The sequence below is a fragment of the Urocitellus parryii genome, chromosome 1 (assembly GCF_045843805.1).
Source record: "Urocitellus parryii isolate mUroPar1 chromosome 1, mUroPar1.hap1, whole genome shotgun sequence".
NCBI lineage: Eukaryota > Metazoa > Chordata > Mammalia > Rodentia > Sciuridae > Urocitellus > Urocitellus parryii.
The window spans coordinates 15,012,266-15,031,943 of NC_135531.1; the positions used below are offsets into that span (position 1 = coordinate 15,012,266).

The following is a 19,678-nucleotide window of genomic DNA, read 5'->3' on the forward strand; positions in this document are numbered from 1 at the left end:
TCCTTAACATTTTTTTTTAAAGGAATTAGGTTTGTTTGCCTCTAAAACAGGTGTTTTTACAGAAAACCTTACTGAAAAAATTGTCTCTTTTTATCCAGATAAAGCAAAAATAATTTCTAGTTGGTTTACTACACTTCCACAATTTCTTCTGGAGAGAGAGTAATGTTGAGGATTAAAAACACTCTCCCAGGCTGGAATGGCAGTCTTATGAAGCTCATATATATTTGACTGTAAAATGCTGGCAGTCTGAGTTATCTGTTCTCGCTCTCGGAGGAAATGACATCCTCCCTGGAAACAAGAATCTTCTGAACAACTAAAGAGTCCACCTTCAGCTCCAGTGTTGACAGGCAGTGTGGCTGATGGTTGTATGTTGACTGAGCAGGTCCTCTGGTGAAGAATGAGCATAAAAACAGAAGTGTTTTTAATTCTGAAATTTGTCTCACTGTGATGAACAATAACTGAAGTATTGTTTAGACTAAGTAATATATCCTCAAGTTCAGTAGACTTTTAAAATACCTACCTCTAGCTGTAGTTTGATTATTTCACTTTGTTTTTCCTTTTCTTGAGTTCTTAACTTTGCATTTAACTCTGATATTTCCATCTCCTTTTTCTCTATTAGTTCCTTGTGCTTTTCTTCATTTAATTCAACTGAATAAAACAAAAATCCATTCACTTAACATTTCAAAAATATTATATGCCTATATATCTTAAGTATTTAAAATAATTCACAAGAAAGTAAATTTTACTGTCTTATGTGTGGGATAGCTTTTACATATTTTTGTTAAGACCTTTCAAAATGTTTGAAACACAAAAGTCACTCATAAAATGCTTCTGAGTGAATAAGTTAATTTGTAGTCTTATTCTTACTCATGAAATGCTTCTGAGTGAATAAATTAATTTGTAATTTGTGGGTATACTTAGTGATAAGCCAGCAGCATAAATAAACAAGAGATGCAGCAGTTAACAAGGTTCACAAAGCTTAGATTCCTAGGTCTAGAGAACCTAAACTACTCAATGACTCTAGAGCTACATTAAGTCCCTGCCTCTTTTAAATGATTAGGTTAGGCCTCTCTCAAGTTCACATCATGTCTCTCTACACATCATCAAATTTCTTCTTGTCTCAACTTTCTCATTCATGTTAATAATGTTACAGCACCGAAGATGGGAACCTCAAGGAAATCTTTCATTATTTTTTTTTTAAATTTTCAGTTGTAAGGGGATGAAAACCTTTATTTTATTAATTTATTTTTATGTGGTGCTGAGGATCAACCCAGTGCTAGGCAAGCACTCTACCATTGAGCCACAACCCCAGCCCCCAGATCAGTCTTAAAACATACTTATAAAGATGGTCATCCCCTTCTCGGAAACCTTTAGTTATCACTTTCCCTTTTTAGACTATAAAAGGGTCAAAGAATACAGGTCTAGCTACAGTCTTTCCCTTGCTGAACTTTTTTTGTGTAATGCCACATTTTTTTGTGTAATACCCACACGGTAGAAAATGGACTATTATTTATTAACATGCTCCATGTCTTCCTCTCTAAATATTTTGGTTTTTGTTTTCTCTTTTCTTTGAGGCCCCTTTTCTCCTCTACTAGTAAATCTTATACATACTCAAGATCTAGGATCAGGGCCCTAGGATAAGTTCCCATCTTTTCCTGAGATGAGGTAAATCCGAGAAGAATATATTGAATCATACAAAGTCCTAGAGAAATTGTTTGCCATTCAGTCCACTCTGAACCCATTATGTGCCTGGAGGCAGCATTGCTGAAGATTTGAATTTAGAGAAGTTATGATTAAAATAAAAACTAAAGCATGGAAATGGATTCCTCTTCAGATACTTTATTAGAGGATAGTCATATGATTTTCTTTATCCTAATTTCTTTGAAAGATTTTGTTATTAAGCTTATGCTGGTCTTATGAAATGGTGTTATAGTTGAATGTGAGGTGTTCCCCCAAAGCTCCTGTGTTAATGCAGAAAGTGAAATGATTAGATTACAACAGTCACAACCTAATTAGTGCATTAAGCCTTTTGATGGATTAACAATTTGAATGTACAACTATACTGGGTGCTAACTACAGGCAGGTGGGGCGTGGTTGGAGGAGGTGGGTCACTGATGTGGGTGTGCCCTTTAGGATCACATCTTGACCCCTTGGCTCCTCCTTCTCTCTCTCCCCGCTTCCTTGATGTCATAAACTGAGTAGCTTTCCTCCACCATGACCTTCCACTATGATGTTCTACCTCACCTTGGGCCCAAAGCAATAAAGTTGGCAGACCAGAGACTGAGACCTCTGAAACTGAGAGTTAATCCATTTTATTAGTTTTATCAAAAACTTTGTGGCTCTGATCTTCATTGCTATATATTTGTTTACAATTTCACTAATCTGACATACTTCTAATTTCTTTGAGTCTAGTTTGTTTTTTCCCCTAAACTCTTGATATAGTTAGATAACTGATTTTTAGCCTTTTAAAATATTTGTATTTAAAGCTACATATTTGCCCATAAATAACTACATAAGATTTTTGTTTTGTTTTTGTTTGTTTGGTGGTACTGAGGATTGAACCCAGGGTCTTTTGCATGTTAGGTAAACACTGTGCCACTACATCTCACACCTTTTTGTTTTGAGACAGGGTCTTGATAAGTTGCCCAAGCTAGTCTTGAACTTGTGATCTTCCTGCCTCATACTCCCAAGCATCTGGGATTATAGGTGTGTGTCACCAAACATTGCTGTACAAATTTTTATATGTAATGTTCTCTATATAATTCAGTTTAAAATAATTTTGAACTTCTTTTGAGATTTTCACCTGGATTTCCAGGTCATTCATAAAAAATTCCAAGAATACAGAGATTTTTCTAGTTATCCATGTTTTACCCAGATTACCTTAATTGCAATGGATTCAGAGAACATATTCTGTATGATTTCAGACCTATGTGATGTGGAAAAATTCACCTTTGAGTTAATGACACAGTCAAGTTTCTTAAATGTTCTATGCATACTTAAAAAAGGCATATTTTTAATTTACTATTTATAGCATTTTAAATATGCCACTTGGTATAAGTTAATTTTGTTGTTTACATTTTCTATACCATTATGGATTTTGCATATTTATATGTACTTTTTCTACCACTAAAAGAGGTACCTTCAAATCTCTCACTATTGCTGTGGATCTGTATGTTTCTTTTATTTCTTTTAACTTTTGCTTTATATATTTAAAGTCCTGTTAATTGGTGCATAAAACTTTAGAATTGTATTTTTTCTTGTGAATTTAACATTTTATAATTGTGAAGTATTCATATTTATCTTTAGTATTTCTTTTTGACATATTTTCCTATACTTCACCATGTCATCAAAGTTGATGGAGATTCAAGAAAGATGTAAGTTTCAGTTTGTCCTAACTCTTTCTTACTTCACATCTAAGTTATCTTCTGAGTACAGGTCTTTCTTGAGAGCTTGTTTGGAGGTTCTAGCAGGGGAGTACAGATACTTATAAACTCTTGACTGAAGAACAGTCCTCCTCTATTAGGGAAGGTCCTCCTCTTTGAATGAGTATACAGCTTCAGGAGGGATGCACATGGAGCAATGAAAGAGGAAGGGGAGACCTGCCAAGTTAACCCTGGCAATCAGTGAGGGGACAGATGTCACAGCAAAATCACCTTCACATCCTGTGGGCAGGTCTTTCCATAGACTTTACCACTAGTCCTACATACTTTACTACCTCTCCATAGACTTTCTTGCTAGTTTTAGTCACCTCTGTTTTAGTCAGCTTTTTCACTGCTGTGACTAACATACTCCATGGGACACAATGAAAGCAGTTTTAAGTTTTTTGCCTGGAGTTCATTCCTCAAAAAAAGAAAAAACCAACAAATAAATGATCTCACACTTCATCTCAAAACCCTAGAAAAAGAAGAGCAAAACAACAGCAAATGTAGCAGAAGGCAAGAAATAATTAAAATCAGAACTGAAATCAATGAAATTGAAACAAAAGAAACAATTGAAAAAATTGACAAAACTAAAAGTTGGTTCTTTGAAAAAATAAATAAGATTGACAGACCCTTAGCCATGATAACGAAGAGGAGAGAGAACTCAAATTACTAGCATACGGGATGAAAAAGGCAATATCACAACAGACACTACAGAAATACAAAAGATAATTAGAAATTATTTTGAAACCCTATATTCAAATAAAATAGAAGATAGTGAAGACATCGATAAATTTCTTAAGTCATATGATTTACCCAGATTGAGTCAGGAGGATATACACAACTTAAACAGACCAATATCAATGGAGGAAATAGAAGAAGCCATCAAAAGGCTACCAACCAAAAAAAGGGCAGGACTGGATGGGTATACAGAGGAGTTTTACAAAACCTTTAAAGAAGAACTAATACCAATACTTTTCAAGTTATTTCAGGAAATAGAAAAAGAGGAAGCTCTTCCAAATTCATTCTACGAGGCCAACATCACCCTGATTCCGAACAGACAAAGACACTTCAAAGAAATAAAACTACAGACCAATATCTCTAATGAACATAGATGCAAAAATCCTCAATAAAATTCTGGCATATCAGATACAAAAACATTATCAAAAAAATTGTGCACCATGATCAAGTAGGATTCATCCCTGGGATGCAAGGCTGGTTCAATATACGGAAATCAATAAATGTTATTCACCACATCAATAGACTTAAAGATAAGAACCATATGATCATCTCGATAGACGCAGAAAAAGCATTCGACAAAGTACAGCATCCCTTTATGTTCAAAACACTAGAAAAACTAGGGATAACAGGAACTTACCTCAACATTGTAAAAGCTATCTATGCTAAGCCTCAGGCTAGCATCATTCTAAACAGAGAAAAATTGAAGGCATTCCCTTTAAAATCTGGAACAAGACAGGGATGCCCTTTCTCACCACTTCTATTCAAAATAGTTCTCGAAACACTGACCAGAGCAATTAGACGAAAGAAATTAAAGGCATAAAGATAGGAAAAGAAGAATTTAAATTGGCATTATTTGCGGATGACATGATCCTATACCTAGCAGACCCAAAAGGTTCTACAAAGAAACTTCTAGAGTTAGTAAATGAATTCAGCAAAGTGGTAGGATATAAAATCAACACGCATAAATCAAAGGCATTCCTGTATATCAGCAACAAAACCTCTGAAATGGAAATGAGGACAACCACTCCGTTCACAATATCCTCAAAAATAATAAAATACTTGGGAATCAGCCTAACAAAAGAGGTGAAAGATTTATACAATGAAAACTACAGAACCCTAAAAACAAGAACAATTTTAAGAGAAGGAACGTTTTCTTGAGGGCTCAAGGTTTCAGAGGTCTTTGTCTACAGAAGGCCAGGTCCATTCCTTGGGGCCAAACAGTATAGCAGAGGGAAACAGCTCACATGATGATCAGTAGGCACACAGAGAGAGAGACTCCACTTGCCAGATATAAAATATATACCCAAAGCCATGCCTCCAACGACCCACCTCTAGCCACAAACTACCTGCCTTAAATTACCACTCAATTAATCCCATCAGGGGATTAATTAATTGATTGGGTTAAGATTCTCATAACCAAATTATTTCTCTTCTAAACCTTCTTGCATTGTCTCACACATGAGTTTTTGGAGGGTACCTCACATCCAAACCATAATATTCCACACTGGCCCTAAAAGCTCATGACCATTTCACAATGCAAATACATTTTGTTTATTTCCAAGAATCCCCATAGTCTCAACAGTTCAAGATTGCCCAAAAGTTCACGTCCAAAGTCTCCTCTGATACTCAGGGTAAGCTTGCATTGTGAGTGCCTGTAAAAATCAAAAGTGATTTACATGTATGCAATATATAAAGGTAGAGAACAAATACTTCCATTCACAAAAATAAGGGCATAGAAAGAAGGGATGAGAACAAAAAAAGATTGAAATCCAGCTGAGAAAACAAGACCTGTAGCTTCACATCTGGCATCTGTAACACATGGCATGGTGATATTCAGTCCAAAAGGCTTGTGTAGCTCTACCCCTTTGGCTTTGTTGATTGCAACTCAAATGGCCTTTCTCTTGGCTTGTCTCAGATTGATTCCTGCAGTCTTCCCCAGTGGACATTCCACAAAACTGGCATTTCTTAATCTTGGGGGTCTCCACTGCAGCTTTGGCTCCTCCTCACATCTCCATGTTTTGCCCTCTCAAGGGGTGACTACAGGGACTCCAACTCTGCTGTACTCTGCCTGGCCTCCCAAGCCTTCCTTTGAAATCTTGGCAAAAGCCTCCATGACCTTTTTATAATTGACCTTGTTTGGGTTATTTTTAAAGTCAAGTTTACTGATGTAACTCCAGCATCCTGCATTCCTGCAGAATCAGTACCATGTGGTGGATGCCAAGACCTGCTGTCATCTTGAGTAGTAACCAAGCCTTCAGAGACCCTGGCTGCAGCAGCCTCTAAGTTCTTTGGTAGCTAAGCATGTTGAAAAAACTTCCTAGGTCCTCTTATGCAAGAAGGGTACCCACTGGTCTCTTCTCAAGAGAATTTTTACTTTTACTTACTTGAGTCTCGGGTGGATGATATCTTGCCAATTCCTGGAATGCACTCAAGACAGGGGGAAGCAGCTCACATGATGATCAGAAGGCAGAGACTGACTCTACTTATTAGGTACAATATACCCCAAAGGCACATCCTCAGTGACCCACCTCCAGCCACACCCTTCCTACCTTCAGGCACCACTTAGTTAATCCCATCAGAGTATTAATTAGCTGATTGGGTTAAGACTCTCATAACCCAATCATTTCTCTTCTAAACCTTCTTGTATTGTCTCACACATGAGCTTTTGGGGGGCACCTTACATTGGAAGCATAACAGTCTCATATTCTTATATACATATGTGTCACATATATGACATATATATGTCATATATTTATATATATCTCAGCTTCTTGACTTCCCCTTCCTCAGACTAGATATTTTTTCTTGTCATTTATCTTTCAGTTTACTAATTCTATCCTTAGTTTTACTAACTGGGTATTAAATCCTTACACTGAAATTCCATTTTCAGTAATTGTGTTTGTAGTACATTTCCATATATTTCATTAGAGTTTCCATTTATCCATCAAAATTCTCCATTGATTCCTTAAAATCCAGTGATTATATTATCAGAGTTGTTATAAGCTCCATGATTAGTAATGCTGTTTCTGGATCATAATTGGATCTAGACTAATATCCTTTAAATTTTTTTTAATTGACCTTGTTTGGGTTATTTTATTTTTAAAGTCAAGTTTACTGAAATATAATTCATATATAGCAAAATCCATTTTTCATGTATACAGATTGATGAGTTTTAACAAGAATATATTGTAATCTAATCCATTACAGTCAAGAAATAGAATTCTTCTATCATTTCAAAGTCTTTGTACTTGTCTGCAATTCATTTATTTGCCAACATACTGTAAAACATTGATCTGAATTGTTCCTTTTTTCAGAATGTTATAGAAGCAGAATCACAGAGTATGTAGCTTTTTCAGTTTGTCTTCTTTCATTTATCATAATGTTTTTGAAGTGATTATACTGTTGAATGTGCCAGTAGTTTGTTCTTTTTATTGATGAGTAAATTCCATTGAATGTATATGATTTTTAAGATCTATTTGCTAATTAAAAAATTTGCTTGATTCCAATTTTGAACTTTATTAATATAGCTGCTATAAACATCCACAAGCAGGTCTTTCTGGATGCATGCTTCTCATTTCTCTTTCTGGATGCATGCTTTCATTTCACTTAGAAGTGGGAATGCTGGGTCATATGATATATGCTATATAACAGCCAAGAAAATGAGCCTTTTAGATCATAGAAAGCCTAATCTATCACTTGCCCTTGTTCCTGCATTTTAAAATCCATTACTGCATTTGAGCTAAAGCCATCCTTCTATGGGTTGTGACTGTAGTCACAGGATGTAAAAAGGATACTAAGGTGAGAAAATCCCTGGGAGATGTAGAATTCTTTTACAGGTGAATCTGGATCAAAATCTCTGTATTGCCTTCACCTAAACCTTCTTAGAAATGTATTGTAGACATTGTTTTAAAAAATTCAATCTTCTTTTTTTCTCTCTTCCTGCACAGGAGTTAGACCTGAATTAACTACTGATAGCCTTCCCCAGCTCCCTCTCCACTTCTTATCATATGTACCTTACCCCCCAAAACCTCTTAAATTTCTAATCCCATTTTGATAGTTCCTTCTTGGAGGACCTGATCTAGTACAAGAAAACAGTCATGATGAAATTCTGAGATTGGCTCATATCAGTTTGTGGGCAATGAAGTAGCCAAACTTGGCAGTATGTGGAATACTGATAGTTTCCAGCATATAATGTGGTTTTTTTTATTGCTACAGATTTAATTAGAATAACCTGGGGAAGTGTTCTTGGAGTAGGGAATGCCTTGCAGGTATGAAATTCAGGGATTTGAAAGATGGATATAAATTCCTATGCAGATAGTAATGTTGTCTGGACACTGCTACATTAAATTGACATCCTACTAAGGGATAATGAGGAACTGGGGGCCATTAACAAGAGGGTAAAGACTTAAGGAATAAGTCTAAGAGCCAGAGAGATTCTTTGGTAGCTTAAAAACATGCTCTTAGCTTTAGTAGCAGAAAAATAGACACAGTTGAACAATGGAAAATCTAATAGAAATTTTAAACTTCTACCTAGAGATGTTTCAATGTTCAGCCAAATGTTTACTGGGATGAAATTGAGACCCAGTTTTCCTGTGATTGGAAATACCTGGAATCCTGAAAATATGATGAGGACATATGGATGGATGCTTCTGAAGACCTCCCTAAACCCTCAGAGTTTGAAGAGTTGGCCTACTCTTTCCTAATAAGAGTGGGAACATCCCCTGTGCCGAAAGATGCCATAGATGCTTGTCTTGGAAGCTGCCTCTATCTTCTCTTTTAGTTTATAGACTAATAATTTCTTGGTCTGATAAGGGAGAAAAGTGACTAACCTCAAAAAATCTGCAAGACTTAGCTAGCCTACACTGGTAAAAGACATGTGAGCACCCCTGGGAACAGATTTTCAAAGTGCTATATCAAAGAAGATGGAAAGTAAGACTGAGTAAATAAGAATTAATAGATTTGAGAGTACTACTTTTAAGGGATATGGGACATAATATTCTAGCAAGGGATGACAGAGAAAGACCAGCTGTGGGTAAATTTGTGGGAGTGGGGCTGGGTCCCAGAGCGCCATATCTAGGATTGGTAGAATGTTTAGTATGTGTTATTCCCCATCCCAGCATATATCCTGTTCACTCAGTTGTATCCTCTATGCTCAGAGGCACTCAAGGGATACAGTTCCTTGGTTTGGACACTTGGGCATGAACCAGTGTACTGACAGAGAGTCTTGGGACCAAGGGTGCACAGATTTGACTGGTCTATATGCTTGGCAGGTAGCTCCTGTGGTCATGCCCAGTCTCTGGGTACAAAGAACAGAGGCTTCAGGAGTTAGATTCACTCCTATGGTTGACAACTTTGCCTTAGCACTTGTTGATGCACAAGGTTAGGAGCTCAGCCTATAGATTGATCTAACTAGTTTGGCCCGTTTGGGTTGGAGCAGACAAGGAGAGTTAGAATGCAGCAGCATCCCTTACCTCCCCCATCTCCAGCCTGCCAGCCTCCAAAATTACAATCTAGGAAAGATGTATTTCCATTTTGAATATTTTGGCAAGGAGGAATTTTGGTCTTTTGTGTTTGTTTGGTTTGCTTTCTTTTTTGTTGTGCTCTATGATATCTTATTTTTCTTCATTATTGGTTTTTCATACTTTAATTTTATGTACTTTCTTAATTCTTCAACTGGACTTTTTCTCTTTTTTGTTTCCTTGTCTTCTCATTTTTCCTTTCTCTTTTAATTTTTCTTTTATCTTCCCTTTCCCCCTTTAGTATATATTTTTGTATTAACTTTGCTTTTATCAATGCTTTATTTCATATTGTTTACTCTCCATTTCTTTAATTATTGGGGATGGAGAACTTACTTTTAAAAACTTTTTATTATATACTGATATCTGTTTTGCTTCCAAGTTGTTACTGTTACTAGTGATTATCTTCTCCTTTCAAAGCAGTGTTAGGGATTGAATTTAGAACTTTGAACACACTGAGTAGGTGCTTTGATGTTGAGATATACTCCTAGCCTAGAGTACATGGTAAGAAGAAAGTTGCTCAGTTAAAAGAAACTCACACAATAGCAGAAGAGATATCCATCCCAGCAGATGCTCAAATCTCAACACAAAAACACAAGAAAATAGGCAATAAGATGCTTCCGGAAGTTCACAACTCCCCAGTGACTGAATCCATAGATATGGAAGTGGATGAAATACTGGACAAGGAATTGAAAAAATTGATCAGTAAAATGATCAATGAATTAAAAAGCATACAAATAAATAGCTGAGTAAATTAATGATGACAAATGCAGGATACGAAAGAGCATTTCAAAAAAGAGATCCAGGTTCTGAAAAAATAAAGGAGACAGAAATTTTGGAAATGAAAAACTCAGTAAGTCAAATAAAAAACAAAAGTCTCATCAACAGACTAGATGAAGCAGAAGGAATATCTGGGCTTGAAGACAAGGGAGATGAACTAGAACACTCAGTAATAAAGGGGGAAAAAGAAATTATGAACAGAATATACAAATTCTACAAGACAGCAGTAAAAGACCAAATTAAAGATTCATAGGTCTTTAGGAAGGAGTAGAGATATAGGCTAGTGTTAGCATAAGTGCAGCCATCTTCCTTTCCACACTCTGACTTAATAAATACTGTTCTTACTCCCATGAAATAGAAACTAGCCTGAGATAAAACCTACTGGTCTGGAGATGTGCTAAACTCTCCCTGTTCTCTCACTGAGAGAAAGGAGACAACTTACCAGCACATGAGATGGGAACATACTGGTTTCCCTGTTCTCTCCTTGAGAAGATAAAGGGGCATACTGGTTTTCTTGTTCTGTCTCCTGAGAGATAGGAAAACCGCCTGTTATTGTTCCCAAGAAACAAACTTGCCTTCCACAAGGTTAGGGGATGTTTGCTATGTCCATCAGGACTATACCCACCCCTAATGCATGGCCATGATTCTAGCCTATAAAAAGCAACATTCAAGGGGGAGTTGCTGCTGCTCTCTCTTTTTCTGCATAAAGCAGCCCATCAGACTTCTGACAAATAAACATGCTTCTTGATTAGTCCTGCACCACCTTTCTTTCAGCTTAATGGTATAGAAAACCTATTCAGTGAAACAACAGCAACAATTTCTCAAGTCTTAAGAATGAGATGGATGGATATTCAAGTACTGGAGGCATTTAGAACTCTAAATAGACATGAACATAAAATAACCTTTCCATTTACATATTGTAGTTAAAATGACAAAAGTTCAGAATAAATAAAGAATATTAAAAGTTTCAAGAGAGAAGTGCCAAATCACTTATAAAGACAAATCCATCAGAATAAGCAGATTTTTCAGCAGAAGGTCTCAAGGCCAGGAGAGGATGAAATGATGTATTTCAAGGCCCCAAACAAAATACCTGACAACCTAGATTATTATATCCAGAAAAGTATCTTTCAGAATTAAAGAAGAAATAAAGACCTTCCAAGTTAAGCATAAACTAAAGGAATTCATGACCACTAAGCCAGATATTTTAAGAAATAATCCACACAGAAGAAAGATAAACACAACTAAGAGAGCACAGTAAAAAGTATATATCTCATTAGAAGAGTAGATAAGTAAATAAGAATTAGGAATAACTCAGAAATTAGAAAAATAGCAAAGTGATAGGAAAAGTACACACTTTTTCAAAAAATAATAAATCTGAATGATATGAAAGGATTCAAGAAATCATTTCATCTTTTTGGTATTTGTTAGTTTTAGTAGGCCTAAAATATGATCTATTTTGGATAAATTAATTCTTAATTCTCCAATTAGAAGAAAAAGACTGGTGGACTAGATTAAAAACACAAAACCCAATTGTGCAGTACCTTCGAGAACCACACTTAACTAGCAAAGACATTCACAAACTGAATGTAAAAAGATGAAAAATGATACTCAATGCAAATTAAATAAAAACAAGGAAAAGTACCTATATTCATATCTGACAAGGCAAACTTCAATCCAAAATTAGAAGTCAATAGAAGGTCATTACATATTAGTAAAGGAACAGTTTACCAAAAGATACAATTATTGTAAATATATATGCACAGAACATTGTACACCTAATCATAAAACAAATGTACGGGACCTAAAGGGACAGATAGGTTCTACTATAATAATAGTGTGTGACTTTAATGCCCCACTCTCACAAGTAGATAGGTGATCCAGACCAAAACAAGAAACAAAACAAAATAAAAAAACAAACAAAAAAACCAAACAACCAACAACAACAAAGAAACACAAGAGTCAAACTACACTATAAATCAAATGGACTTAACAGACATCTACAGAATAATTCATCCAATAAAGCAGAATACACATTCTTTTAGGCAGCTGTTATAACTTTCTCCAAAATAGATCATATTTTAGGCCTTAAAACAAATCTTAACAAATACCAAAAGATGAAATTATTTCTTGCATCCTGTCATATCATAATGGAATAAAATTTGAAACCAACAGCAAGAGAAACTAAAGAAACTATAAAAACATGGAGACTAAAAAATAAACTTTTAAACAATCAAAATGAAATGAAATTAATAATATGACACAGTGTTTGGGTATCTACATTGAAAAATTCATGAGGGCTGGGGTTGTTGCTCAGTGGAGGAGTGTTTGCCTCACACATGTGAGGCACTGGGTTCAATCCTCAGCACCACATAAAAATAAATAAACAAAATAAAGATATTGTGTCCATCTATAACTAAAAAAAAAGTTTTGTTTTGTTTTTTAAATTCAGGAGAAACCAAATAAAAAACCTAATGATGCATCTCAAAGTCTTAAAAAACAAGAAAAAGTTAAACCTAAATTAACAGAAGGAAAAAAATAATAAAGATCAGAGTCAAAATCAATGAAATAGAGACTAAAAGAACATTACAAAGAATCAATGAAACAGAGTTTGTTCTTTGAAAAGATAAACAAGATTGATAAACTCTTAGTCAAACTAAACAAAAAAAGAGAAGACCCAAATTAATAAAATTAGAGATGAAAAGATGATATTACAACCGATACTACTGAAATCCAAAGGATCATTATGGATTATTTTAAAAAACTATATTCCAATAAACTGGAAAGCTTAGAAGAAATGGATAAATTTATAAAAATATTCAACCTACCAGAATTGAACCAAGAGAATATAAAATTCCTAAGAGACTAATAACAAACAATGAGATTAAAGCAGTTATAAGTAGTCTCCCAACAAAGATCCAGATGGATTCACTGACGAATTTTAGCAGAACTTTCAGGAAAAATTAATATCAAAGCTTCTCAAACTATTCTATGAAACACAAAGTGAAGGAATGCTTCCAAACTCATTCTTGAAGCAAGTATCAAAATGAAATCATAACTAAATGATGACTGAACATCAACAAAGAATATTAATGACCAATATCTTTGATAGACATAGATGCAAAAATCCTCCATAAAATACTTGCTAATTGAATTCAATGACATACTAAAAGATAACACACCACGATTAAGTTGATTTCATTTCATGAATGCAAGGATTACAAACAGGAAAAAGGAAGTCAAGTTATTCCTATTTGCAGATTTTATAATCCTAAATTTAGAAAACCCTAAAAATCTTGACCAGAAGACTTTTAGATCTGATAAACAAATTCAGCAAAGTGGCAGATATAAAATGTACAAAAATCAATAGATTTTCTGTACATCAATAACAAATACTCAGAAAGAAATCAGAGAAACATTTCCTCTCACAATAGGTTAAAATAATACTCAGGAATAAACCTAGCCAAGAAGGTGAAAGATATATACAATGAAAATTACAGAGCACTGTAAAAAGAAATTGAAGAAGACACCAGAAGATGGAGCAATCCCTCGTCTTCATGGATTAGAAAGTGAATACTGTTAATATGTGTATAATACTGAAAGACAACTACAGATTAAATGCAATCCCCATCAAAATGCCAATTCCATTCTTCACAGAACATGAAAACAAAACTGTAAAAATTCTTATGGAAGAATAAAAGACTCAGAGTAGCTAAAGCCATCCTGAGCAACAACAGCAATGCTGGAAGTATCACAATATCAGATATCAATATATTACAAAGCCATTATAACAAAAACAGCATGGTATTGGCTTAAAAACAAATATGTAGATCAATGGAATAGAACAGAGGTCATAGAATTGAACTCACACAGCTACAGTCTTCTGGTTCTTGATAAAAGTGCCAAAAACATACATTGGAGAAGACAACTTTTTTAACAAATGGTACTGGGAAAACTGGATCTTCATAGTAGAAGATTGAGACTAGATCCCTAACTTTCACTCTGTACAAAAACTAATTCAAAACAGATCAAAGATTTGAGTATAAGACTTGAAACTTTGAAAATACTAGAAGAAAAAACGGGGGAACCCTCCAAGATGCAGGCACAGTCAACAATGTCCTGAATAGGACTTCAAATAGCTCAGAAAATAATAGCAAGAATTGACAAATGGAATTGCATCAATTAAAAAGCTTTTTGCACAATAAAGGAAACAATAGAGTGAAGATACAGGTTACATAATGGAAGAAGAATCTTACTTAATCTTCTGACAGAGGACTAATATTCAGAATATATAAAGATCTCAAAAAAGTTAATACCAAAAAAGAAAAAAAAAAGCAAATAACCCAATCAACAGACAGGTAAATGAATTGAGCAGACACTTCTCAAAAGAAGAGGTAAAAATGGCCAGTAATTTCATAAAAAAATATTTTATAAAAATGTTCGGCATCTTTGGACATTAAGGGAAATGCAAATCAAAAGTACTGAGAGTCCATCTCACCTGGCTCAGAATTACTATCTTCAAGAATACAAACAAACAAACAAAAACAAAACAATAAATGCTTCCAAGAATGTGGGGGAAATCCCTCATATACTGTTCATGGGAATATAAATTAGTAAAGCTGCTATACAAATCAGTATGGAGCTTCCTCAAAAAGCTAAAAATAGAAGTTCTGCATGATCTGGATATACTACTATTCAGTGTATACCTAAAGGAATTAAAGTCCGAATACTATAGAATTACCTGCATACCTGCGTTTACTGTGGCACAGTTCACAAATAGCCAAGTTATGAGATTAGTCTAGGTGCTGGTTAACTGATGAATAGATTTTAAAAATGTGGCACATATGCACACAATGAAGTATTATTCAGTTATAATGAAGAACAAGTCATGTCAGTTTCAGTAAAATGGGTGGAACTAGATATAAACATGCTAAATAAAATAAGCCAAACTCAGAAAGACCAATATTGAAAGTTTTCTCTCATATGTGGAATCTGGGATGGGGTGGGGAAGATGACTTCGAAGTAGAAAGGAGACTATTTGAAAAAAGGAAAGGAACACGGTGCAGGGAAGAGGTGGGTAAAGAGGAGACAATAAAGGCATGGAAATGATTAAAATGTGCTATATGCCATAATAAAACCATTATTAATAAAAAATGAAAGTTGCCATGCTGGAATGGATATACCAGGCGAAGCCAGAACTAACCAAAGGATTATGTTCTTTAGGAGGATCCAGAAGATAACTATTAACCAAAGCTACCAGAAATGTGTTGGTGAGAAGCAAATTAGCATCATCAAAAGTTCAATATTTATTTTCTCTGTAAGCTAGGTTCGACAGTAGAAGAGATGGTCATACAAGGAAGCCATTATAACACATAATTCAGCTAATTCTCACTGACTTCTTTTGTGTACCTAATAAATTCCATTATTTGACTAGAAAGCACTTAGAACAGTGGTGGAAAATATTGAGCTCTATACAAATTTTGCCATTATATTACTATTTTCTTGAATTAAAGTAAGTAATTGTATTTTAATAAAATTTCAGTAGCAAAAAAAAAAAAAAAAAAAAGATCATTAGTTTCCATGGTGTCTTTTCCTATTACAAAGTAATAGAAGCCAGATTTTAACCATGAAAAGCCAGGAAGCCACAATTACCACAATGACTAGGAGGGTCAGAGAGCAACCAAAAAGACTTGATCATGGAGAGTTGTAGAGATAGTTAATAGATGGGCAGCCAAATAAGTTTAATATTGTGCATAATCCTTTAGTGTTCTTTTTGTTTCCTTCCAAAAAATTATGCTTAATTCAAAGGCATAATTTACAAAGATATTCTCATGCTTTCTTCTATCAGTTTCATGGTATTGATTTTATATTCATTTCAAGTTAATTTTTGTATACAATGTGCATAAAAATGTGCCCATTAAGGAAGATTTTTTTAATAGCCATGTTAAACCAATTAACCCTCAACATAAGTGTATAAGACTTGCAAAACACTGAAGAAAATTTCATTAGTAAAATTATATTCAATATGTTGAATTTATAAATACATTATTACTTATATAGTTACACTAACTATATAAGTTCACTCACATTAGATAATGTAAGTGCAAGCAAGATGAATGGAATTTTTAAATATTATATCACATAAATGTATAGAATGATAGGAAACTTAAATTAAAATGCACCAAGACCGCATTCATTCAAGAATAGTGGCTATTACTGAAAAAAAATACATGGACCTATTTTATGGTACTTTAGAATTCAGTAAATTAAAAATAAACTTACCTATAAGCAATAACAACAAAAAAATCCAATCAATAAATGGGCCAAGGACCTGAACAGACACTTCTCAGAAGAGGATATACAATCAATCAACAAATATAAGAAAAAAATGCTCATAATCTCTAGAAATCAGGGAAATGCAAATTAAAACTACTCTAAGATATGCCATCTCACTCCAGTAAGAGTGGCAGCCATTATATAGACAAATAACAACAAGTGCTGGCGAGGATGCGGGGAGGGGGGGGGGAAGGTACACTCATATACTGCTGGTGGGACTGCAAATTGGTGCAGCCAATTTGGAAAGTAGTATGGAGATTCCTTGGAAAACTGGGAATGGAACCTCCATTTGACCCAGCTATTCCTCTTCTCGGACTATACCCAAAGGACCTAAAACCAGCATATTACAGGGACACAGCCACATCAATGTTTATAGCAGCACAATTCACAATAGTTAAACTATGGAGCCAACCTAGATGTCCTTCAATGGATGAATGGATTAAAAAAATGTGGCATTTATACACAATGGAATATTACTCAGCAATAAAAAAGAAGAATAAGATCATGGCATTTGCAGGGAAATGGATGGCATTAGAGGAGATTATGCTAAGTGAAGTTAGCCAATCCCAAAAAAACAAATGCCAAATGTCTTCTCTGATATAAGGGGGGGTGACTCAAAATGGGGTTGGGAGGGAGAGCAAGGGAAGATTACCTCTAGATAGGGAATAGGGGTGGGAAGGAAAGGGAGGGAGAAGGGGAATAGCATGGATGGTGAAAGGAGATCCTAATCATTACACAAAATACATGTATGAAGATGTGAATATGGTGTCAACGTACCTCATATATGTTCAGAGATATGATAAATTATTGTATAATGGTGTATTAAGAATTGTAATGCAAAAATAAATAAATAAACAAGTAAATAAAAAATAAGCTTACCTTTTTTTTGCATATCCTGATAAAGTTTGCTTATTTCTATCTTATGTTCCTCCCCTTTGATTTTCATTTCACTCACAAGTTTAGCAATATTATTCTTATATTCCTAGAGATTAAAATATTTATTCATTTTTCAATTTAAATATGTATGCATAACTTTTGATTAACTGGAAAACAGCAACTTTTAGTTTATATTTATTTTGATATGTAGTCATATCTAGAATGGAAAAATATTGTCCATTGTTTGAATAATTAGCTGTGAGACAGACCAATTTCTTCATGTATATGCATTTTAATTTTTTAATTGACAAAAATTATGTACAGTGTATGACCTGTTGTTTTTATATATATATACTCATGGTGAAATGACAAAATCAAGCTAATTAATATATATATATATATATAACCTCATATTTTTTGTGGCAAGAACATTTGAAATCTACTCTCTTGTATATAATACATTGTTACTAACTACAATCACCATGCTGTACAATATATCTATTGAACCAAAATCTTGTATCCTTTGACCAGCAGCTACCCAGTCATAGCTCACTCTTTAGCATTCCTCCCCCAACACTCAAAGCCTCTATTAACCACCACTGTACTCTCTGCTTCTATAAGTTCTACAATAAAGATCAGTGTCTGACCCAAGAAGATGAAGATCATTCAGAAACAATGTCTTATCTTTGCTTCCTGAATATACCTGATCAATGTTTAGCATATCATGTATGCTCAAAATAATTGACTTAACTGTATGATTAAATGGCACTACAATATTAAATAAAATATATGTCCACTATAATCCAGAGCTAAACTTTAGAATTAACAGAAGGTACTGTCTGATAGATTGCAAATTTACTCTAATATAGGGTCTGGACTGAACTTCTATTTCTGAAAATTATATAAACATTTCTAATTTACAAAAAAGATTAAATATAACCCATGATAAGCATTAACATTGTGAAAAAGTATCCAGAGAAAGATGGATTTGAGATTTGAAAATTCCCTAATGGCTATGGAGATTGGCTTCTTAGGTCACAGAAACATAGGGGTAATTTATTATTATAACCACGAGTAGAGCAAAGAGTACATTTTGGGAGAAAATTCCCCAAAATGAATTTAACAATTTTCCAGGTGTATTGTCCTATATAAAGAAACAAGGGCCAAGTGTGGTGGCACACATCTGTAATCCCAGCAGCTTGGGAGGCTGAGACCAGTAGGATAGCAGGTTCAAAGCCAGTCTCAGCAACAGTGAGGTGCTAAGCAACTCAATGAGACCCTGTCTCTAGATAAAATACAAAATAGGGCTTGGGATGTGGTTGAGTCTCCCTGAGTTCAATTCCCAGTACAGGGGGGTGGGGGAAGAAACAAAGGACAGGCCTAAGATGGAGGCAAGAAAAAAGGAAAGCAAAAAATAACAAAAATTAAGTAGGATAGTTGAAAAAAGACGATAGAGGCAAAAAGTCAAGAAAAGTCTCTAAACATCATAAAATTGGACACTGGGACTCACCATTGTATTCCCAACTCCTTGCATGAATCAATCTATCAATCTATCTATCTATCTATCTATCTATCTATCTATCTATCTATCTATCTTTTTTTTGGGGGGGGGTGCTGGAGCTTGAAACCAGGGCCTTGTGCATGCAAGGCAAGCACTCTACCAACTGAGCTATATCCCCAGCCCATCTATCTATATCTTGATATTTATTTGCTGAATAAAGGCAAATCCCAGTAAGCATTATGTAGGACAGATCTCTTAACTAGACCCAGCTTTTCAGAGTCCATCAATTTTCTGAAATTTCATGCCAAATTTCTGCGCGTGTGTGTGTGTGTGTGTGTGTGTGAGCGTGCGCGCGTGCACATGAACACAAAGCACGTTTGCCTTTGAGCATTTTCCCCAGAAAGGATTCATAGCTATTAATAGACATTCAATGGTATATAGAAAGTAAAACTAAACAACAACATCATCACAAAAAGGTGTACTAAATTGTGTGTCTGTAATTAAAAACAGAC

The 19,678-nt window shown here is 34.7% G+C and overlaps 1 protein-coding gene across 2 annotated transcripts in view; it reads right to left on the minus strand.

Annotated features, from left to right (window-relative positions):
- Ccdc152 (coiled-coil domain containing 152) overlaps positions 1 to 19,678 on the minus strand; it is a 43,333-nt gene that overhangs the window by 2,175 nt on the left and 21,480 nt on the right. Inside the window, exons 5-6 of one of the 2 annotated variants that reach the window (XM_077800048.1) lie at positions 17,669 to 17,771; positions 521 to 648 (exon numbers count right to left, since the gene is read on the minus strand). In XM_077800048.1, coding sequence (XP_077656174.1) covers positions 521 to 648; positions 17,669 to 17,771 — 231 coding nt within the window. The remainder of the gene's footprint in view (positions 1 to 520; positions 649 to 17,668; positions 17,772 to 19,678) is intronic. The other variant, XM_077800050.1, reaches the window with a different exon arrangement.